Below are 17,954 nucleotides of genomic sequence, written 5' to 3'. Positions count from 1 at the left end.
TCCCCCATAATAGCAACATTGAACGGAAATACGTGGAGGAGAAGGTGAACTATGAGCCATTGGCTCGGGAAATCAAAGAAATTTGGCGTCTCGAGCGGGTGGTTGTAGTTCCCATAATATTGTCAGCTACAGGTATAGTACCTAAATCCCTGACGGCTTCCCTTGATGTCCTGGGACTTTCGCACAGTCTGGTTCAAACCATGGAGAAGTACACCATTCTGCGTACGTGCTCGATGTTGCGACGAGTACTCGACGGATTCTCCCACTGACCTACCACCGGCCACCACCACCAGTGCCCCTTTTAGTTTTTAAGTAGGTAGGATCGTCCGAGCCTAAATGCTTAGCACTTAGTGCTAGTAATAGGTAAAATCCGGCATCTGCCGAGAAGGGCCTTGAAGTGTGTTAGAGCACTTCATTCAAGACCGTAACGGTACACTAGGAGGTAATGTGGTCAGCATGGCGCTCGCCCGAGATTATTACCCTGATTTGACTCAGGTACTCATTCACAGCTGAGTCGACTGGTGTCCGATGTCAAATCACAATACAAATTCCACTGCCACCAATGAGATTTGAACCGCGACCTTCCGTACGACAGCCTAAATGTCATTGGACATACCAAACATTGCCTATCAAAACCAAACAAGCATACCTCAATATTTATCTTGTCGAAAACCGGAAAGACGTACAGAAGTATTGTGGGTAAAGAGTAGTGAATGTGGTCAGATTTCCACCGGCGCTCCATCCAGTTTAAGTTAAAACTTTAAAGTAGTATTTTATAATCTCTTTAGTTTTATCGATCAGAACTTTTTACAAGCTTTTTATCGGGCCTGATAGTTTGATCTTTAGATGTAGCATTGGCCACGTACATTTAGATTTCTTCAACATTTCAAATTGTATAAAAATCGATTTTGTCGCCCAACTCTCAGAACCATAGAGAGCGACAGGACGGAATATTAGGTTTGAGACATTCGTTTATATGTCGATCACAAAGAACACCATCTGTGGAACGCGGCGTCATCCAGGTTACCAGTCAGATGGAGTTCTACCTTCTTGAATAACTCGATTAAGAAATTCACTGAGCCACAGTATTGGTATACAGTTCTTCGCTTTCCAGACTCGGATTCAGGACCTGTCGCTTTCCTTGATTTCATTCGTTTTATTGCCTCAATAACCCTTGCCCATATCTCGACAGACCCGGCCCGCCCTGCCGTGTTAACTGAGGTGGACGCCCTCGCTTTTTTCCGAGGCTTATTATTCGATCCGATCATGTTATTTCTAATGACATTGTATGCAGCCCGAGCACCTGTCGCAGGAACTGTCACCAAGAGAGATCAGGGAGGATTTAGCATAGTGGAATAACTCCAACTATACTTTATTTATCTCTTTCCCGGATAGTATAAAGTATGGTGCCTCAAACCCTCCTCCTTTACCTGGGCTTGCGACCAGCATACTATGTTAACATGGCGGAGTTCGATTAGAATCTGATGTTAGCTTTGACGTGGATTGTAAAGTGCGCGAGTAAGTGGTCAAAATGTCCACATTTGAAGTGAGACAGGACTCATTTTTAAAAACTGTCCAACCCAAAAATCCGAAAAAAAAATCTCTTAGCGAATTTTTATTTCACACTAAAGGAGCAACTTTGTTAACAATAGTAGAATTTCCGCCAAACTTTGCAGTACGATGCTTCCTATTAGAATCTATCATATTGCAAAATTTTACGGATCTAGGATGACGACAGTTAACTACAAGCAACTACATATTTTGACATTTTAACAGGTGGATACAAACCAAAACTGGAAAATCGTAGCAGTCACCTGAGTTCATTATATGGAAATTACACTGGGGTGATGCTGGAGCATATTGTTCATCGCCGACGAAGTTTACTTTTATACAAGCAAACATATGGTAAGATCGGGAGATCACATAAGCAAAAGAAACTCGAAAAATAAAATTTAGTTTCCCGGAATACGGAATAATGAACCAGAAATATGGAGCTTTGGCTGCACTAGAAATTTGAGAACAACGCAAATGCGGACTTGAAATCTTCTCAACACTCTGTGCACTTCCTCCTTCCCAGTTTCATTCGCTCCTCATAACTTTCGTCATGGTCCAATCAAACATGCACCTCTTTCTGGGCTCTTCAGCACAACTTCAAACACCAAAATCCTTCCCTTACTCTCTACTTTACTTTTTCGTCACTCTAAAAAATGGCAATTGCAATGCCGTCTTAATAGGATAATCGATCTCAATCCAGGAAAGGCAACCATAATTTTTTCCAGATTTCCAGAGTATTTTCTCAGGACGCTCTATGAAATAATTAACCCCTTCCGAGCTCTCACATCCATCCAACCAGGGTCAAAACTAGTACTTCGAAAGGATCTAATCGAAATCTTTCATTTGATAATATACGTGACTATATTCGATGAAAAAAAAATGTCCACCCCCCTTTTGCGGGGCCTCCTGACTTAAACTCAAAGGTTTGCCACCAAATTTCATATCAGTAGGTGTAACCGTTTCTGTCTGTTTCACAGAAAATCTTAAAAGCTTTCGTCAGTCCACATTCAGCAGTCGGTCCAAGCCCCGCTAATTTCGTTGGTCTTGACCTTAAACTTCGACTTCAATATCGGCGGTGATAATAGAACAATTTACATCAAATTTCCATTCGTGGAAAAATTCCGGGAGAGGAGTCAGCAATGGCACGGTCACGTTACTCGCGCTAACGAGAATTCACTAGTCAAGATTGGTCTGAACATCGAAGTCGATGGTAAGCGACCAAAAGGCCGGCCGGAACAACGGTGGCTTGATACACTGGGCGGGGATTTGAAAGGATCACGACTGCATCTAAATCAGGCCTTTCATAAAATATAATAGCGCAACCGAATACGACGATACGATCTCGCTTGTGAAAGAGAAAAGGCTTACACATATTATATTACTTGATCAATTACTAAGTCTAAATTTTAAGCATGGCCGAAAGGAAAAACGGAAGAGTCTCTTTATGAAGGTTAAGTGTTGTTTCGTGTGGTTAGCATTTAGGCGGGATACAATTTGTAAGCATTTTATTACCCAGCTTCTTTTAGTTATTGCTAAGCACTCAGCTGCTCAAGAATTGATAAACTCACACGCATGTTGAAGATAAATAAAGTTGCTACTTTTTTCCCCTTTTTCCGGTGTTTATTTAAATTACAGACTTCTTTATATTTATTAAATGATACTCAACTATCGTCATAAATATTCGAAAAAAAAAGAAGAAAAGTTAATCGTACGTCTCTGGAAATTGCACACAATGCAGCAAGAACAGTCGAGTAAAAAATGGGAAAATATTTAATCTCTCATATTTTTATCTCATTTCCGGGTTTCGGCTTGTTTGGAATGAGTTAATTTGCAAATATATTTAGCTTATAATGCTTGACTATGAGTAACAAACAATGAAGACCATTCTACTTAAAGGATTCGATTCGTTGATGGAGCCTACAGAAATCTGGAAAATGTTACATAATTCGTTCAGTTCAAGTGAAGTGAATCTTAAATTACTCAATAAGATAGTTTCTTACCTCACCTATGACATTCCAACCTTGATGGTCGGAAACATTTCTAGTGGAAACATGAGAACCCACGATAAAGGCATGATTCAACGCACAGATTGTCCCAATTCGCCTCGGATTTCATCCTACATCCTGAAAAACGCCTGTTGCTCTCCCAACGTATACCGCACTGCCATATGAAGCGCAGAATCGCGGCGACATGCGAAGGGGTGAAAACCACAGGGGCAGAGTCCTCATGAATATAGTCATAAATCGGGCGAAAAGCTCACTTGCAAGGATCCGACTGTTGCTTCCATGCATGCAACACATGATACCCACACACTAAAGCTTTCCTGTATTTTCGGTTTTTGGGACACAAAACGATTCCTTGCCGGGCCAGGACGTGTCGAGATTGCGTGGGTGTGGAATATTTTATAGCACATCGTGAACTTTTCGAAAGTATCTAAACGACGACACTGGATTTTTACCCCGATACCAACAGGGTTCAGTTAGTCTAGGCCAAACGGAATAACCAGGCACAACAAGTGTGCATCTTTTTCTCTGGGGTGGAAACGGGCTCGTTTGCTTTATGCAACTGCTTTCCTATCCTTGTTTACAGCTTTGCGAAACAAAGGGTTTTCCTGGTTCGATAGTCAGTTGCCAGGTGGAGGGTACTGTGCACGTTGCCAAATGCAAATCAATCGCGTGATTTAATGAAAGTGTCGGTTCGGGATGAATGATTGTGGTCGGTGGAGGTGTGAGGCTAAGCCGATAGTAATCTGAAAGGTGCATTATATAATTAAGCCAAGAAAAAATGGAATCGCCACTATAAACCGCATCGCGCTCGAGGTTCTGCTTATCTACCAACTAGATACACGAGTACTACGGTTGATGCTAGTGGGCGACCAAGTGCAGTGAATTAATCACGGATTCCAGTAATGAAACGCTGAATAGTTCGCGTATAATAGTAGTTTCGGTCAATGTTTCCGCACTCCGTGTTTTCGAGTGATACAGAAATTATTTAAATAATTTTAGTGAAGAGAAATGAACGGAACCTAATTTCATTTCCACCCCGCAATATGATGAAAAGTGTAACGTGTAGTTCTTTCCAAGTGCGGTGAATGTGAGCGAAGTTTCTCCGCGACCATAGTGTCTGCTGTGCTCTTTGAGAAATAGTGTTGTTGGTGAATCTTTTTCAGAGGTGGTTTGAGTTTTCCTGCGGGAAATACACTTTTGGGAAGAAGATGAAGTTCAAAGCCTGGAATCGTTTTCTACTACTTTTTGGAATAATCTTTCTTACCAATTCATCAAGTAAGGATTTATATTCATGTCTTTTCATATTTACCAATCAAAATTGGGGTCAAAAAATGTATTTCCCAGGAAAAGTAACATATTTTTGGGATTAATATGAAGCAGCTTATAACATCCGTTCGTAAATTCATAGACATCATACGATCTGTCGCCAAAATTGCATATGGTTTTTCCCTTACTCTAGCTTGAGGCGGATTTCAAAATGTCCATAACATTATCATTTGCCTTTGAAGTTAATTATTGTCTCCCGTCCCTTTGTCCATTTGTCTTTCAAAATACATATTGTATCTTTTGTTGGTAGAAGTAAATGGATTGAATTATGTCAGCTACAAGTCTAATCAAAGTTGAGTGAGTTGACCCGGATTTAAATGGTCTGTGGGAATGAACTGCATGATGTCAATTACCTCATCGATCGGACTTTTTAGAGGACATGCATATTATCCTCGTATCGAAGTCATTTATAATTAATACATTTCGACTCGGTTAATGTAAGAAACGAGTTATGACTCTGCGTATTATATCCTAGGATGTGTGTATATGACTGTAATGATCAAACAATTCTTTATGAAATCGGTTTTACTGAAGTAACATTCCATTTTGTCAGCCGTAGTTATCGGGGCTAAAACGAGGGTGTAGTAGATGTATTATGCCCCCATCAAGACAGTTCAAACTAAAAAGATCGGTGCTGTTCATTCAGATCGAAAAACATTTTTTTCTATACAATTTCGGATAATGAAGGCATACCCAAATTAATATGAATAATATGAAACTAAGGATATCAGTTTTGAATGTTGGCAGTTGCTGTAAGGGTTACATGGTATGATGAAAATAACGAAAAGGAGAATGTGTTTAATTTGACGAAGATATTTTTATGTTTTAACAAGCTGTGACATTACTCTAAAAAACATGATAACAAAAATATCACGAGGAAGAAAAACTACATGACAAGGAAGCTCACTTAAAGCACTAAAATCTCCCGACGATTCAGTTGCCACTATAATTGGTACGCGAGTTTTTCGAGGTTTGAATTTAAAATCCCTCTCACGTAGCCTAGCGCTAGATCGTCAGAGAAATCCCAGAAGCTCTGCCATTTAATAAATATATTCTAAGCTTGAAATATTCGACGAACTAGATAGTGGCCAGTCGATCGCATGTCGACAGAAATTTTGACATGTTTCCAATTTCTAGCTATTTCAAGCTACCATCTGGTAGTCAATATTCTCCCAGGTGCCTTAACCTACTTTGTACAAGTGGCGGACATTATTCTAAAACATGAATGGAGGTTTAATCATTCTCCCCATAAAATCTGCAGACAGTGTTCATAGATATCCCTAGTTTCCACAGGTCGTAATTAAGCCTGCAATGACTATGGGTATTTCAACAATGATCGTGAGGTTTTTCTTAGTAAGGTTTGCACAATCCTGTAAGCGCTTGGGTTCATGAACCCTATTAGCCTACAATTCCATTTTCGGCAAGTTCACCCAAGATATCCCTACAACCGTTTCTCTGCAATCCTTAGGACCATGACGTTGAACCCTTTCCCGATTTCACAAAAGGAATCTGGCCCATATATCGGCATTTCTAGTAGTTTTCTGGCCAACTCATCCGCTGCCTCATTAGAGTGTTGAGGCCTTATAGTGCCAGCTAAGTATAATTAATTTACTAGGGCATTCCCATAATAGTTTACAGTTCCCTCGGTTGGATCTAAGTGTCTATATAGCCACCTTGCTGGCGGTTACAATCCTAATATTCTGCGCACCGTAAAGTCCTTTTAGTGCACTTAATGGTGTATTATACCTAGCAACAAAATTTCCAACCGAACTAACAACTAAACTGTTATCTTCTGATTTGCTGTTGAATATTTGGGTCATCCTCGGACTGAAAATTTATATTTTTGTTTATAAAATTCTTTTCTTCCAAAACTACGGGTGACTTTTCGTGAATTATATTGGCACAGATTTCCTTCACATGCAATTCTCTTGTGGCAACGGCTTTGTTTTGAAAAGATAAAATTAAGTAATTACGATTAATGGTTCCAAGTATTCATTTTTTATGGGTATGCCGTGAAAAAGCCAATGCTGGATAAAATAGACTAACTAATAGAGTTTTCAAAGAGTAAAAACAGATTTTAAGCTCTCGATGACTATCGATGTTGGTGCTGAAACCGGACTCTTATATTCTTTTCGGTAATTGTCTCAATGCTTACTTCCTACAGTCATTCTAACTTAGATTCTCTAAGCGCTGGTCTCCTCTGTCGTTAGAAACCGAGCCATCCAAGACGAAACTCATATATAAAATGGTTCACATTTAAGATGGGTAGGTAGGTAGGTAGTTTAGCAATGTTGTGCGTTGTTTTGATGCCACAAACTCCTAAGGCCATGACAGCTGCAGTAAAAGCAAGGAGCCAGAATTTATCCGTCTCAGATTTTCAAAGCGAGCGCGTGCCGTACACGAAGGAAAGCAACTCTCCCACCCTGCAGCTAGAGATCTCTCCATGGTTTTCGAAGAATGGTTTAGCTAGGACGCTAAGCTAGAACTAGGTAATTGGAAAGGAAGTGCTGGTGGTTTATCCCTCTTCTCCGCAGCTTCCGTAATGTGAATTGTAGGATATGTCCAGTTTCATGACATGCCGTCCCTTGCAGACCGTGTATTCTTGTATGCATTTACACGCGTCTGGGACAAGAGTTCTCGCGATCGGGTCTTGTTGCATTTCGGATAAATGCTATCAGCTTACTCGTAAGAGACCTACATGAATATGATAACGCTTATCATGGATTTTTTTTTAGAAAATCATACGTTAGTAGTTGGTAGAGATGGCTAGGTCATACATGTAATATAACAAAAGTGATATCATCTTAAAATGTGATATCACATTACCATCACCGGCCAGGATCCAAACATTACTAAATAGCACAGCATCACCACACATTAGATTACCGAACATCACCGCATTACCTAACATTAGATAAGTGATGTTGCAATACGATATTGCATTTTAAAACATCACCTAACATTACCGCTCTTCGTTTAAAGCAGGCTTTGGACTTGCTTTGCGACGGCTAATGGCTGCGGTGGTTTTGGTTTAGAAAATGATTTCGGGTGCATATGAATATGGAGATGCGGACTCGTGGCTTTAAGTAGTTGATTTCTAATGTTACGAATACGAACGAATGTAGGCTACTGGTTAATGTGTGCATGGTATTGGTTTACGTAATATTCCCTAGTACAGACGGCTGAGGCAACTGTCGAATGCTGATGCCGACTATCCAGTGCGAATCTGGTAGACAAACTTTGTATTGTGCCAAACAAAGATAACTTCTAAGTAAAGTAAAACTCGTTCGCAAAAATCATGATTTCCTACTTTCTTCATTCTTCATTGATATCTATTTAGTGGTGTTATATACTTACATTATGGATATAATAAATGCAGGGCAAATTATTCTGGCAATATACAAGATTTGGTTCTATCAGCTGCTGATATTCATGATATAATAATAATGATCGTACGGTTTTGCGCAATATTACTTATCACAAGCAAAACAATAGACAGTTTCTTCTTCTTCTATGGGTTACAGTCCGATATCACTCCTCGCCTTCCCGAAATCTCCACCTCCACTTTTCTCGATCGAGTGATCACCTTCTCCAATTTCGAAAACCAAGCGGCGTGTACCTTACGTTACCAACTGAATCCGTCATCAGTTTTTGAGTTTTTCAGGAGGTCGTTTACCTTTTAACTTCCCTCTAAGCAGACTCCACGGAATCCCTTCATTCGCACGTTAGTGTCAAAAATTTCACCGAACATTAAACGCAAATTGCAAATACCGCATAAAGTTGGAAAGGAAACGGATGCGACACTGAAAAGTGAAAATAAAATAATACTGACTCGACCACTTCTAGAGCCGGAAAACTCGAGACAATATTGCCGCGATCGGGAAGGAAGATTAACGAAGGATTGCATTCTGAATGGATGTTTCTCCAGCCTGATATCTTAAGGAGGCATCCGTCTTGCCTTGACAACTCTCAGTCAGACTATGGAATCAAGAACGACCACATTATGGCAAGCGAGCACAAGAGAAGTCAAGACTAAGGGGGGGGGGGGGGGGGGGGGGTGTAGTTCGCACAAGAAAGTGAAGATTTTTTTAACAGTCTCTTAGTCATTCTAACCAATTGCACGGTTATCATGGGGAATCTTGAGAAATCCACAACAATTGATAACAACCTCAACGTTACTTTTCCAACATTTCTCTGGTATTGTCTACACTACGAATACCAGATCAGTCGTTGACTTTCCATATTGAAATCCTCCCTGATATTCACAGAACCTTTAAAGCTATTGTTTAGCGTATAGCGTTTTTCTCATCGATGGCCTGCTGAAACTGTTCATCGAACCGTTCATACGATTTTTTTTTCCTTTTCTGCCCCCTTTTTGATTTTATCTTTCAGCTGACTTTACTCTATGTCAATTCTATCGGCTTCCTGGTGTCGGTTTGGCGTCTGCTAGCTTTGTTCTTCTAACGCTTGGATATATTTCGATGTGATTTCCTGGTTCTGGAGCCTTTCCCAACCGGCATTAATATCTTACTTTGACAAGATAGTAATAACTTTTTCAATTTGTTCCACGGTGTGAACTCACCTCAAGGAAGTACACCTAACATGTCTCACTGAAGACGTGTTCAATATGCTTGGCCGCTGTCCTATTTTTTGATGCCCATATGCCACTGTGGATGCGGTGATGAATGAAACGAATTTATGAGATCACCATGTTTCTGCTTCGCTTTCGTTACTTATATCGTAGTAAAATTGGCTGAAGCCGTTGGCACCCTAACTCGAGTAGAGAGAACTGTAGCGGCTGTTTGGGTCCTTGAGACGAATGGCTTGGCGTCAGTGCCAGCTTCCTTGAGTTGCTTATGGTTCCATTGATAAGTAGCGAAAAGTCGTGCTCCTGAGAACAATTATGGTCCCTATTACTTGATATGTTGTTACAATGCTTTTGTTTTATCGCTAAGTTTCTTAGGAATGCATTCTGCAGTGGCATCCATTCTTCCTTAATCATTGGCAATTTGTGGAATTTATGCAGGTAACTTCATCATCATCATCAACGGCATAACAACCGGTATCTGGTCTAGACCTGCCTTAATAAGGAACTCCAGACATCCTGGTTTTGCGCCGAGGTCCACCAATTCGATATCCCTAAAAGCTGTTTGGCGTCCTGACCTACGCCATCGCTCCATCTTAGACAAGGTGTGCCTCGTCTTCTTTTTCTACCATAGATATTGCCCTTATAGACTTTCCGGGCTGGATCATGCTCATCCATACGGATTAAGTGACCCGCCCACCGTAACCTATTGAGCCGGATTTTATCCACAACCTGACGGTCACGGTATCGCTCATAGATGCAGGTAACTTTATGCCTTTTTATTATTACACCGCTCCTTCGACATACCTACCGCTATGACGTAGATTTTATTATTGACGATGAGGTGCAGAGTCAGTTCAGCAGCTTCATCATTCAGGTGCCTGTCCAGGTATTATACAACAGATACTGCCATTCCATTTTTAACCGTGTGAGTAAGTCTTAGTGCTTCTCAAGCTCATCCAAGTAGGACTTCTGGTTCCCCTTAGCATATAATCGTTTCGGAGACCATGTGCCTCCTTCCTCAGTGGCAAAATGTCGTTCATGATATGCCAGCCACAACACGTCCAACCTCTGCAATTAGGCTTCAAAGCAGCTAAAGCAGTGTCGATCGTTGCTATCTTTTGCGAAGTTTCTGCTAATGCCGATTGACGAGCCGTTCGAGGAGTATTCCCTTCATCATCTCCGCACACCGACGATGTTACTTTGCTACTTTGCTTTTCTAAAACGCCAAAGCCTTGAAGCTCTTTTGCACCAAATTGAATGTAATCTCAATTTCACCGGTCGAAATCTGAGTAAGACAGTTGCAACAGAAAAGACTGTATCTTCTAGCATCAGATGACTTAGAGTATCCACACTCTAACACTAATGCGGCGTGCCTTTAATCAACAGAAACTGTTTGCTGAGTGACGAAAACTTTATTTTATAGTGAACTCCAAAACGTCAAAATCTATTAATCATCAAAATAAGGCAATTGAACTACCAAAACATCTACAATGTATGACAAGCCATATAATATATGTATAACTGAGTGAATCGTAAGAAAACCCATAAGGGGAAGAGAGTTAAGTTTTCCATATAAGGAGTCATCCATTGCATGAATGAAGAATTAAATGCAAACCGATCACATCAGAAAGTACGGAAGCGGATCATTTCCCTGGTTGATTGTTCTGGGCATAATTATTTTGAAGGCTTTCCCGATATTTGCTTACTTTTGAAAATCGTGTGAATTTAAAAATCAAATACCTCCTTGCCAAACCATTTAGCCCCGCAAAGATATCTAACTTATATTTTCCAACCTGTTCGATGAGTGCGTTAATTCTGGACAAGGAGTGTGCAGTCCATGTCCAAACTCGGAGTCTTTGTAAGGTTTTGCGTAAAACACAACCTTGTTAAAATCGGTTTACTGTCCGTCTGTCTATTTGTCGGTTCGTCTGTTTGTCACACGCATGGTTCTCGGAAACAACTATAGCGATTGCCACCAAGTTTGGTAGAAAGGGGGGAACTGTAAACGCTCACAGATAAAGTAAGTTACATCCTTCTACGTCGAACTTAAGGGAGGGGGGGGGGGGGGGTCCCCATAAGTGCAAAAAGGGAGGTGTAAATTTTTTTCCACCAAATATAGTCATGTGGGGTATCCAATGAAAGGTCTTGGTTAATGCTTTCTGAAACCGGGTTTAGTTTTGACATTTGTGCGAAAGGTGGGGAGTGCGGGTGGGGGAAAGTCACCATTTCTTTAACGGACCCATTCTCAGAAACTACCCAACCGAAAGATCTGAAAAGAAATCAAGAGGCTGCCACTATATGGTGCCTAGGCTCCGAAATAACTTCCATTCCGATATCTCTTCAAATAAAGTAAATAATAGTATATTACTATAATTTTTAGTAATTAGCTGCAAAGCCCCCTTAAGTTCACTAGCACGACGCAAGGAGGGCTATAATATAGGGTATAATCCTGCCAAGTTTAGAGGAAATCGCAATATTACTAACAAAGTTATAATAGGTCAAAGTTGCCGTTTCTGTGCAAATTTAAGACTGTGAATGTCAATATCACGCGAAAGTGGATATTCTCACGTAATATATGCATATATTACGTGCTAGATTCTAATGGGGACAAATGCATCCTTAAATGGCTTTATGAAAGAAATACACGAAACCTTTCATACTTGAAGCGTCCAGCTTCCTGTTTCCCGACTTATTTCCATTGCGGCAATTGTCGTTGAATTTTCATTCCTATCCAGGGCTCAAATTTGTGTTTCAGTTGATAAGCTGTAAGTCTGTTACTCGGCTCCAAACTGGAGAGCCAGTTACGTTGACCTCCCGTCATCTACAACTTTGTATCATGCAGAGTTTATCAATGGGAAGTTTAGTATATATCTGTGGACCGGTTTTTGTTGACAACTACAGTGCCGAATCTGATCTCACTAGATCTTCCTGATATGCACACAACTCTTCGACATGCACACATTGACTTGTAGATCGTGGAACTATAAACAAGTCGGGAAACCGGAAGCTGGACGCTTCAGGTACGAAAGGTTTTGTGTATTTCTTAGTACGTAGCACGTAATATATGCATATGTCCACTTTCGGGTGATATTGACATTGATAGTCTTCAATTTTCAAAGAAGCAACAACTTCGATGTATTATAAATTTGTTATTAATAGCGCGATTTCCATCAAACTTGGTATGATCATGCTCTAGATTATAGCCTACATCACTGCAGAATTTCGTGCCGCTAGGATGAATTTAAGGGGGGTCTCCAGCCAATTACAAAAAATTATAGTAATATATTATTATTAACTTTCTTTGAACAGATATCGGTATGAAAGGTATTTCGGAGCCAAGGCACCATATAGTGGCAGCCTCCTGATTTTTTTCAGATTTTTCGGTTTGGTAGTTTCTGAGAATGGCCCCCTTAAAGAAATGATCACTTTCAACCCCCCGCACTCCCCATGTTTCCAAGAAATGTCAAAACTAAGACCGGCTTCGAAAAGTACTAATCGATACCTTCAATTTGATACCCCACACGACTATATTTGATGAAAAAAAATTGTATACCCCCCTTTTGCATGTATGGGGACCCCCCCTTAAATTCGACGTAAAAGGATGTACCTCACTGTATGTGTGAGTGTTCACAGTTCCCACCTTTCTACAAAATTTGGTGTCAATCGCTATAAGCGTCTCCGAGAAAAATGCGTGTGACGGACAGACAGACAGGCAGACAGACAGCCAGACGGACAGACAGACAGACAGACAGACAGACGGTAAACCGATTTTAATAAGGTTTTGCGTTTACACAAAACCTTAAAAACCAGTATGCGTTGGGAATTTTTGTATGGAGTCGATAAGTACAGCTACTTACCTCCTTTCCCATCAGACTTGGAATTGGAGTAAAATGTAATTCTCAAATAAAAGGTTCTAGTATTACTGGTCCTTGAGATAGTTCTACACCCTCAGGAATGAAGTAGGGAAATATTTAAATTAACTTTGTTAGTAATAGTACGATTTCCATCAAAGTTGATAGTAATATCCTCTATCCTACTCCAACCTAAACCACAGCAAAGTTTTATGATTTCAGGATGAATTTAAGGGGCGTTTGAAATCAATTTCCAAAAAAATATGGTTATATACTATTATTAACCTTGTTTGGGCAGATATCGGAATGTAGGGTATTTCGATACCTCGACACTATATAGTCATAGCTTCGTGAGTTTTTCTAGATTTTGCAGTTGGGTAGCATCCGAGAATCGGCCCTTCTTTGCATGTATGCACCCCCCTTAAGTTCAACGTGAACTAGTGTTACTCACTGCATGTGTGGGGGTCACAGTTTCAACCTTCGCACAAAATTTCGTACCAATAGGAGTAACCATTTCTGAGAAAAGTGTATGTGTCCCACAGACAGACCTGCAGATAGAAAACCATTTTAAATCAGGTGTTGTTTCACTCAAAACCTTAAAAAGAACCACATGGTGAAGCAGGTATACAGAAATATAACTGTGAATCTATCCACCTGGTAGGGGCAAGAGTACAGAATCACCATGTAAACCCTTAATAACCATCTTCACGTGAAAGGAATGGTGTTAGTCATGTCGGAGTGTTTGGAGAAATATAGTTGGACATACCCCGTAGATACGGTAAACACTGTCAATACGGCGGTCGACGTTTAAACAAGGGTATATTACTTTGGTGGTGCTTTAACTCGAACGTTTATCTACTTACTCTAATAGTGGTTGAGGTCCTTCATAGTAAATCTAACCTGGTTTCACTTCAATTTAGATAAAGATAATTTCATTTAGATAAAATTGACATAATAATGGAAAATAAACTGTGGATTACCAGTTCAAAATCGAATTTGTGAAGGAGTAGATTTCCTCCATCTGCGCGTACTTCATTACATGAAAATTGTCAGCTATAATATAACTCTGCTAATAGTTATCTTGTCAAATTGATTGATTGAGAATTGATCCCTATGGAACAAAAGTGTTTTAAATAATTTATGTGATTCCAGACAAAAACGACACCTGTCTACCGAAGAACCGATCTTATGAGGCATGGAACACGACCTTGCTGAAGTTTCAAGGTTCTTTGTACGTTGGCTTAGATGGATGTGCATTCATTTACATATTTCCTTTTTTTAAAGTAAAATCATCTTTGTCAACGGAAAGCACAGTACAATCGTTGAGAACGTATATTGCAATGGAATAGCTTCGACACGGGCACGAGATTACTATCGAGGTTTGTAAACTACATGGTGAATTCGAAAATGCACCAAATAAGTTCACAAAACGGAAAGGAACAAAGCGTCACTTAGAATTAGAAATGCAAAAGAGGCGTTACTATTGTCGCAAACTGCCACTCCAAGCAGTCCTTTCAAAAGCCATCGCCACGTTTTCAACAACCGTTTTTAACATACTTTCAGATAATGTAAAGTGGGTGCAGAAAAATCTGGAAATTGGGAATTCAACATTTTCGCTCCTAACAATATTTGTGCATTCTTTTGTGAAGCGATAGGGTAGTGGAAGGAGTTATGCTCATATATGGAAGTTTCAGATGCAATTGCAGATAATATTAAAAGAATACGATTTCAAAGGAAAGATAAGATAAAAACTTCAGGAGTCTATATATTTTATCGTCGACTAAATATAGGTAAAGTAAAAGCACATATCCCGGGAGGAGCAGGAAATGGTTTTTACGGTTTTGTGTAAAGTAAATGATATATCAAATATCTAAAAGGATTCGGAAAAAATATTCAACACCTGCTGAAAACCACAATATCTATTTCTTCTCCGGCACACCCGATTTATTCGGAAAGGGCTGAACCGATTATCACGAAATTTTGTGAAAACATGTGGACTGTGCATTGTTTTACATGTAGCAATTGGCGTCGCCAGGCACTTTCGTATAAGTCTCGAATTGACTGAATTAAATGCATTCTTCACGTGTAGGGTCACCACCATGCAATATTTGCTCGTACTGCCTCTTCCGTGAATTGCATTCTCGGCCAAGCCAGTAACCATTTTGTTGACATCAATGGTTGATCTCACTGCCGATCTGAAAAGCCTCCTTGGCTCTCGACGATCACGAGTAATTTATTGTAAATAATCCACTGCTTCTGCCGCTTTCATGCTACAGACAGCAAACATCTCCGGTCTGGACTTTATGGGGTGCTTAAGGGCTCTGTTTCATATGCCATCCAGGCCTGGAGCTTTGTTATCACCTATTCCGGCTAAAACACCTGTATGCCTTTTTTGCATCTTTGGAAGGTGGAAAGGTTCAAAACCTACTGCTGGCGCCTGCCATTGATGTCCACTTAAGAACTGCATTAGCTCGTAGTTGAATTTTCCGCGGCTTCTTTCAATCCATTTTCGAATGTTCGGAATGATGCGGTAGTTGTGTTTGTGCCTCGTCCCATCCCTTTAACGATTCTGCGATTCCCGTCGTGCCAGTTGCCGTCGAAGTACGTTAGACTCCCCGATGTCGTAGAAGCGCCGACCATCATTCACCAAGATGTTTATGCGGATTATCCCTGCTAGAACGAATGTTGCTTCTCCTGATGTTGTACGATAAGTTTTGAATACTCGGAGTGCACTTACTCTATACGACATTCCTAATTTTCCGCAATTTGATTTGTTTTCTAGAACAGTTGCCCAAACTAGAGCTACGTAGGGTAGTACGGAACTAAGTTGTCTTGGTCCACCAAGATCCTCGAGATCGTTACAGCAATGGAAGATGCTTTAGTTGCAGCGCATTCAATTTGTTTTTTGAAGTTGAGCCTTTTGTTCATCGCGATTTCATAGCGAGCAGTCTATTATATATTACTCCAATGGTATTGACAAAACATGTCTGTCGATATGAGGAGGGGTCACCCAATAATTTACCTCACTTCGGAATAACTATCATCTTTTGTAATTTCCATTGCTCGGGGAATTTTCTCTCGAAGGCATGCCGTAAAAACTTGGGCAAGCACACATGATGCTGTCCTGGCTGCCACTTTCAAGGCGATATTCGGAATTCCATCGGCCCCCTGGAGTTTTATTATCAGTTAATTTCTTTGCTGCATCTAGAACTTCCTTTTCGACCACTACAGGAATTTCATCGAGGGTTAACACACGAAGACTTGTGTAGTTCATTTCCTCCAGGAGAGTGTTCACTATATTCTGCAGCAACGTGGCACAAGTAATGGGTGGAGGGCATCTGTCTGTCAGCCGGTCTGTCTGCCTATCTGTCTGTCTGTTACACCAATTGACAGCAACTTTTGGTAGGAAGGCGGGAGCTGTGAACGCCTATGCATACAGTGAGCTACATCGTTCTTCGTGGGGTCCCCATACTTCCAAAAGTTATGTGAGATATCAAATGAAAGATATCGATTAGTATTTTTCAAAACCCAGTTTTGACATTTAATTTACAAGGAGGAAGATAGAGGTTGGAAAAGGGCCATTTTTCCACCGGGGCAATTCTCAGAACCTACCCAATCTTAGAATCTGAAAATAATCAGGAAGTTGCCACTATATGGTGCCTAGGCTGTGGAAATCGCACTATTTCTAACAAAGTTATAATAGGCCAAATTTGTCGCTGTAGTGCAAATTCTAAGAATTTGAATATCATTAGCACCCAAACGTGGATATCCTGACATAGGATATGCATATACATTACGGGCTAGGTAAAATGGGACAAATGTTTTTAGAAAAGATAAAACCTTTAATACATGAAGCAGGCAGCTTCAGGTTTTCCGATTTGTTTTTTGTTACTAAGGTTGTTTCGTTTTTAGTATCTTTCTAATTACAATTGAATTGTCTTTTTCGTGATAATGTAGATAAGGGTTCCTGTAACTAAGCCTCTAATTTATGCTTTTTTACTTCACTTGTTTTTATTCCCCATTAAACTGAGATAGAAGGAGGGGAAGAGGTAAATGCCGACTCTTGTTGACAGTTGCGGCAGGGAGGACATCAGTTCAGAATATGATACATGGTGTATCATCCTCCAGGATAACGTAGTTTGGTATAACGCATCTGACTAGTTTTCTTAGATTTTATAAATGGAGACCGAAGTTCAAAATAGAAGTTTGCAACTTTGTGTAGACTGAGGACTTCGGTAGAGCGGTTCTTAGGTGCAGGGCCCGCACGGTCAACTTCGTGTCTCATGGTTGCCCATGTTTAACTCGGCTGGCCATTAGCCGTTTTCAACAAACCATTTATTTTCAGACCGTCATCGCAATCTCCCACATAAACCTCTAATCAGGTTAACTACTTCTTAATTCTGGTCAAAATCTGTATGGTGGTATGAAAGGCGGTTCACAATGGGGTCACCGTCGAGGACCGTTCTAGGGCTTAGTAGTCTAAAATTAGCTTTTCTTTCCTGCGTGCATATGTCTTCGCTTTACTCCTTTATGGACAGTAGAAACTTATTGTTACTTTTTAAGTTTTTGTGTGAATGAAATTATTAGAATCGAGTCGATGTCTGTCTGTCTGTCTGTTAGTGCGTCACA

At 40.3% G+C, this 17,954-nt stretch overlaps 1 protein-coding gene across 2 annotated transcripts in view; it reads left to right on the top strand.

The window, feature by feature from the left end:
• The first annotated feature begins 4,059 nt into the window (after positions 1 to 4,059).
• The window catches only part of LOC119653115, a 225,259-nt gene continuing 211,364 nt past the window's right edge, over positions 4,060 to 17,954 (top strand). For both annotated transcript variants that reach the window (XM_038057639.1, XM_038057640.1), the window contains exon 1: positions 4,060 to 4,835. In XM_038057639.1, coding sequence (XP_037913567.1) covers positions 4,769 to 4,835 — 67 coding nt within the window. In that variant the 5' untranslated portion in view covers positions 4,060 to 4,768. The remainder of the gene's footprint in view (positions 4,836 to 17,954) is intronic.

Source organism: Hermetia illucens, chromosome 3, assembly GCF_905115235.1.
Source record: "Hermetia illucens chromosome 3, iHerIll2.2.curated.20191125, whole genome shotgun sequence".
NCBI lineage: Eukaryota > Metazoa > Arthropoda > Insecta > Diptera > Stratiomyidae > Hermetia > Hermetia illucens.
Note: the sequence above shows the minus strand (reverse complement) of the source record. Positions and strands in the feature narration are given on the sequence as shown.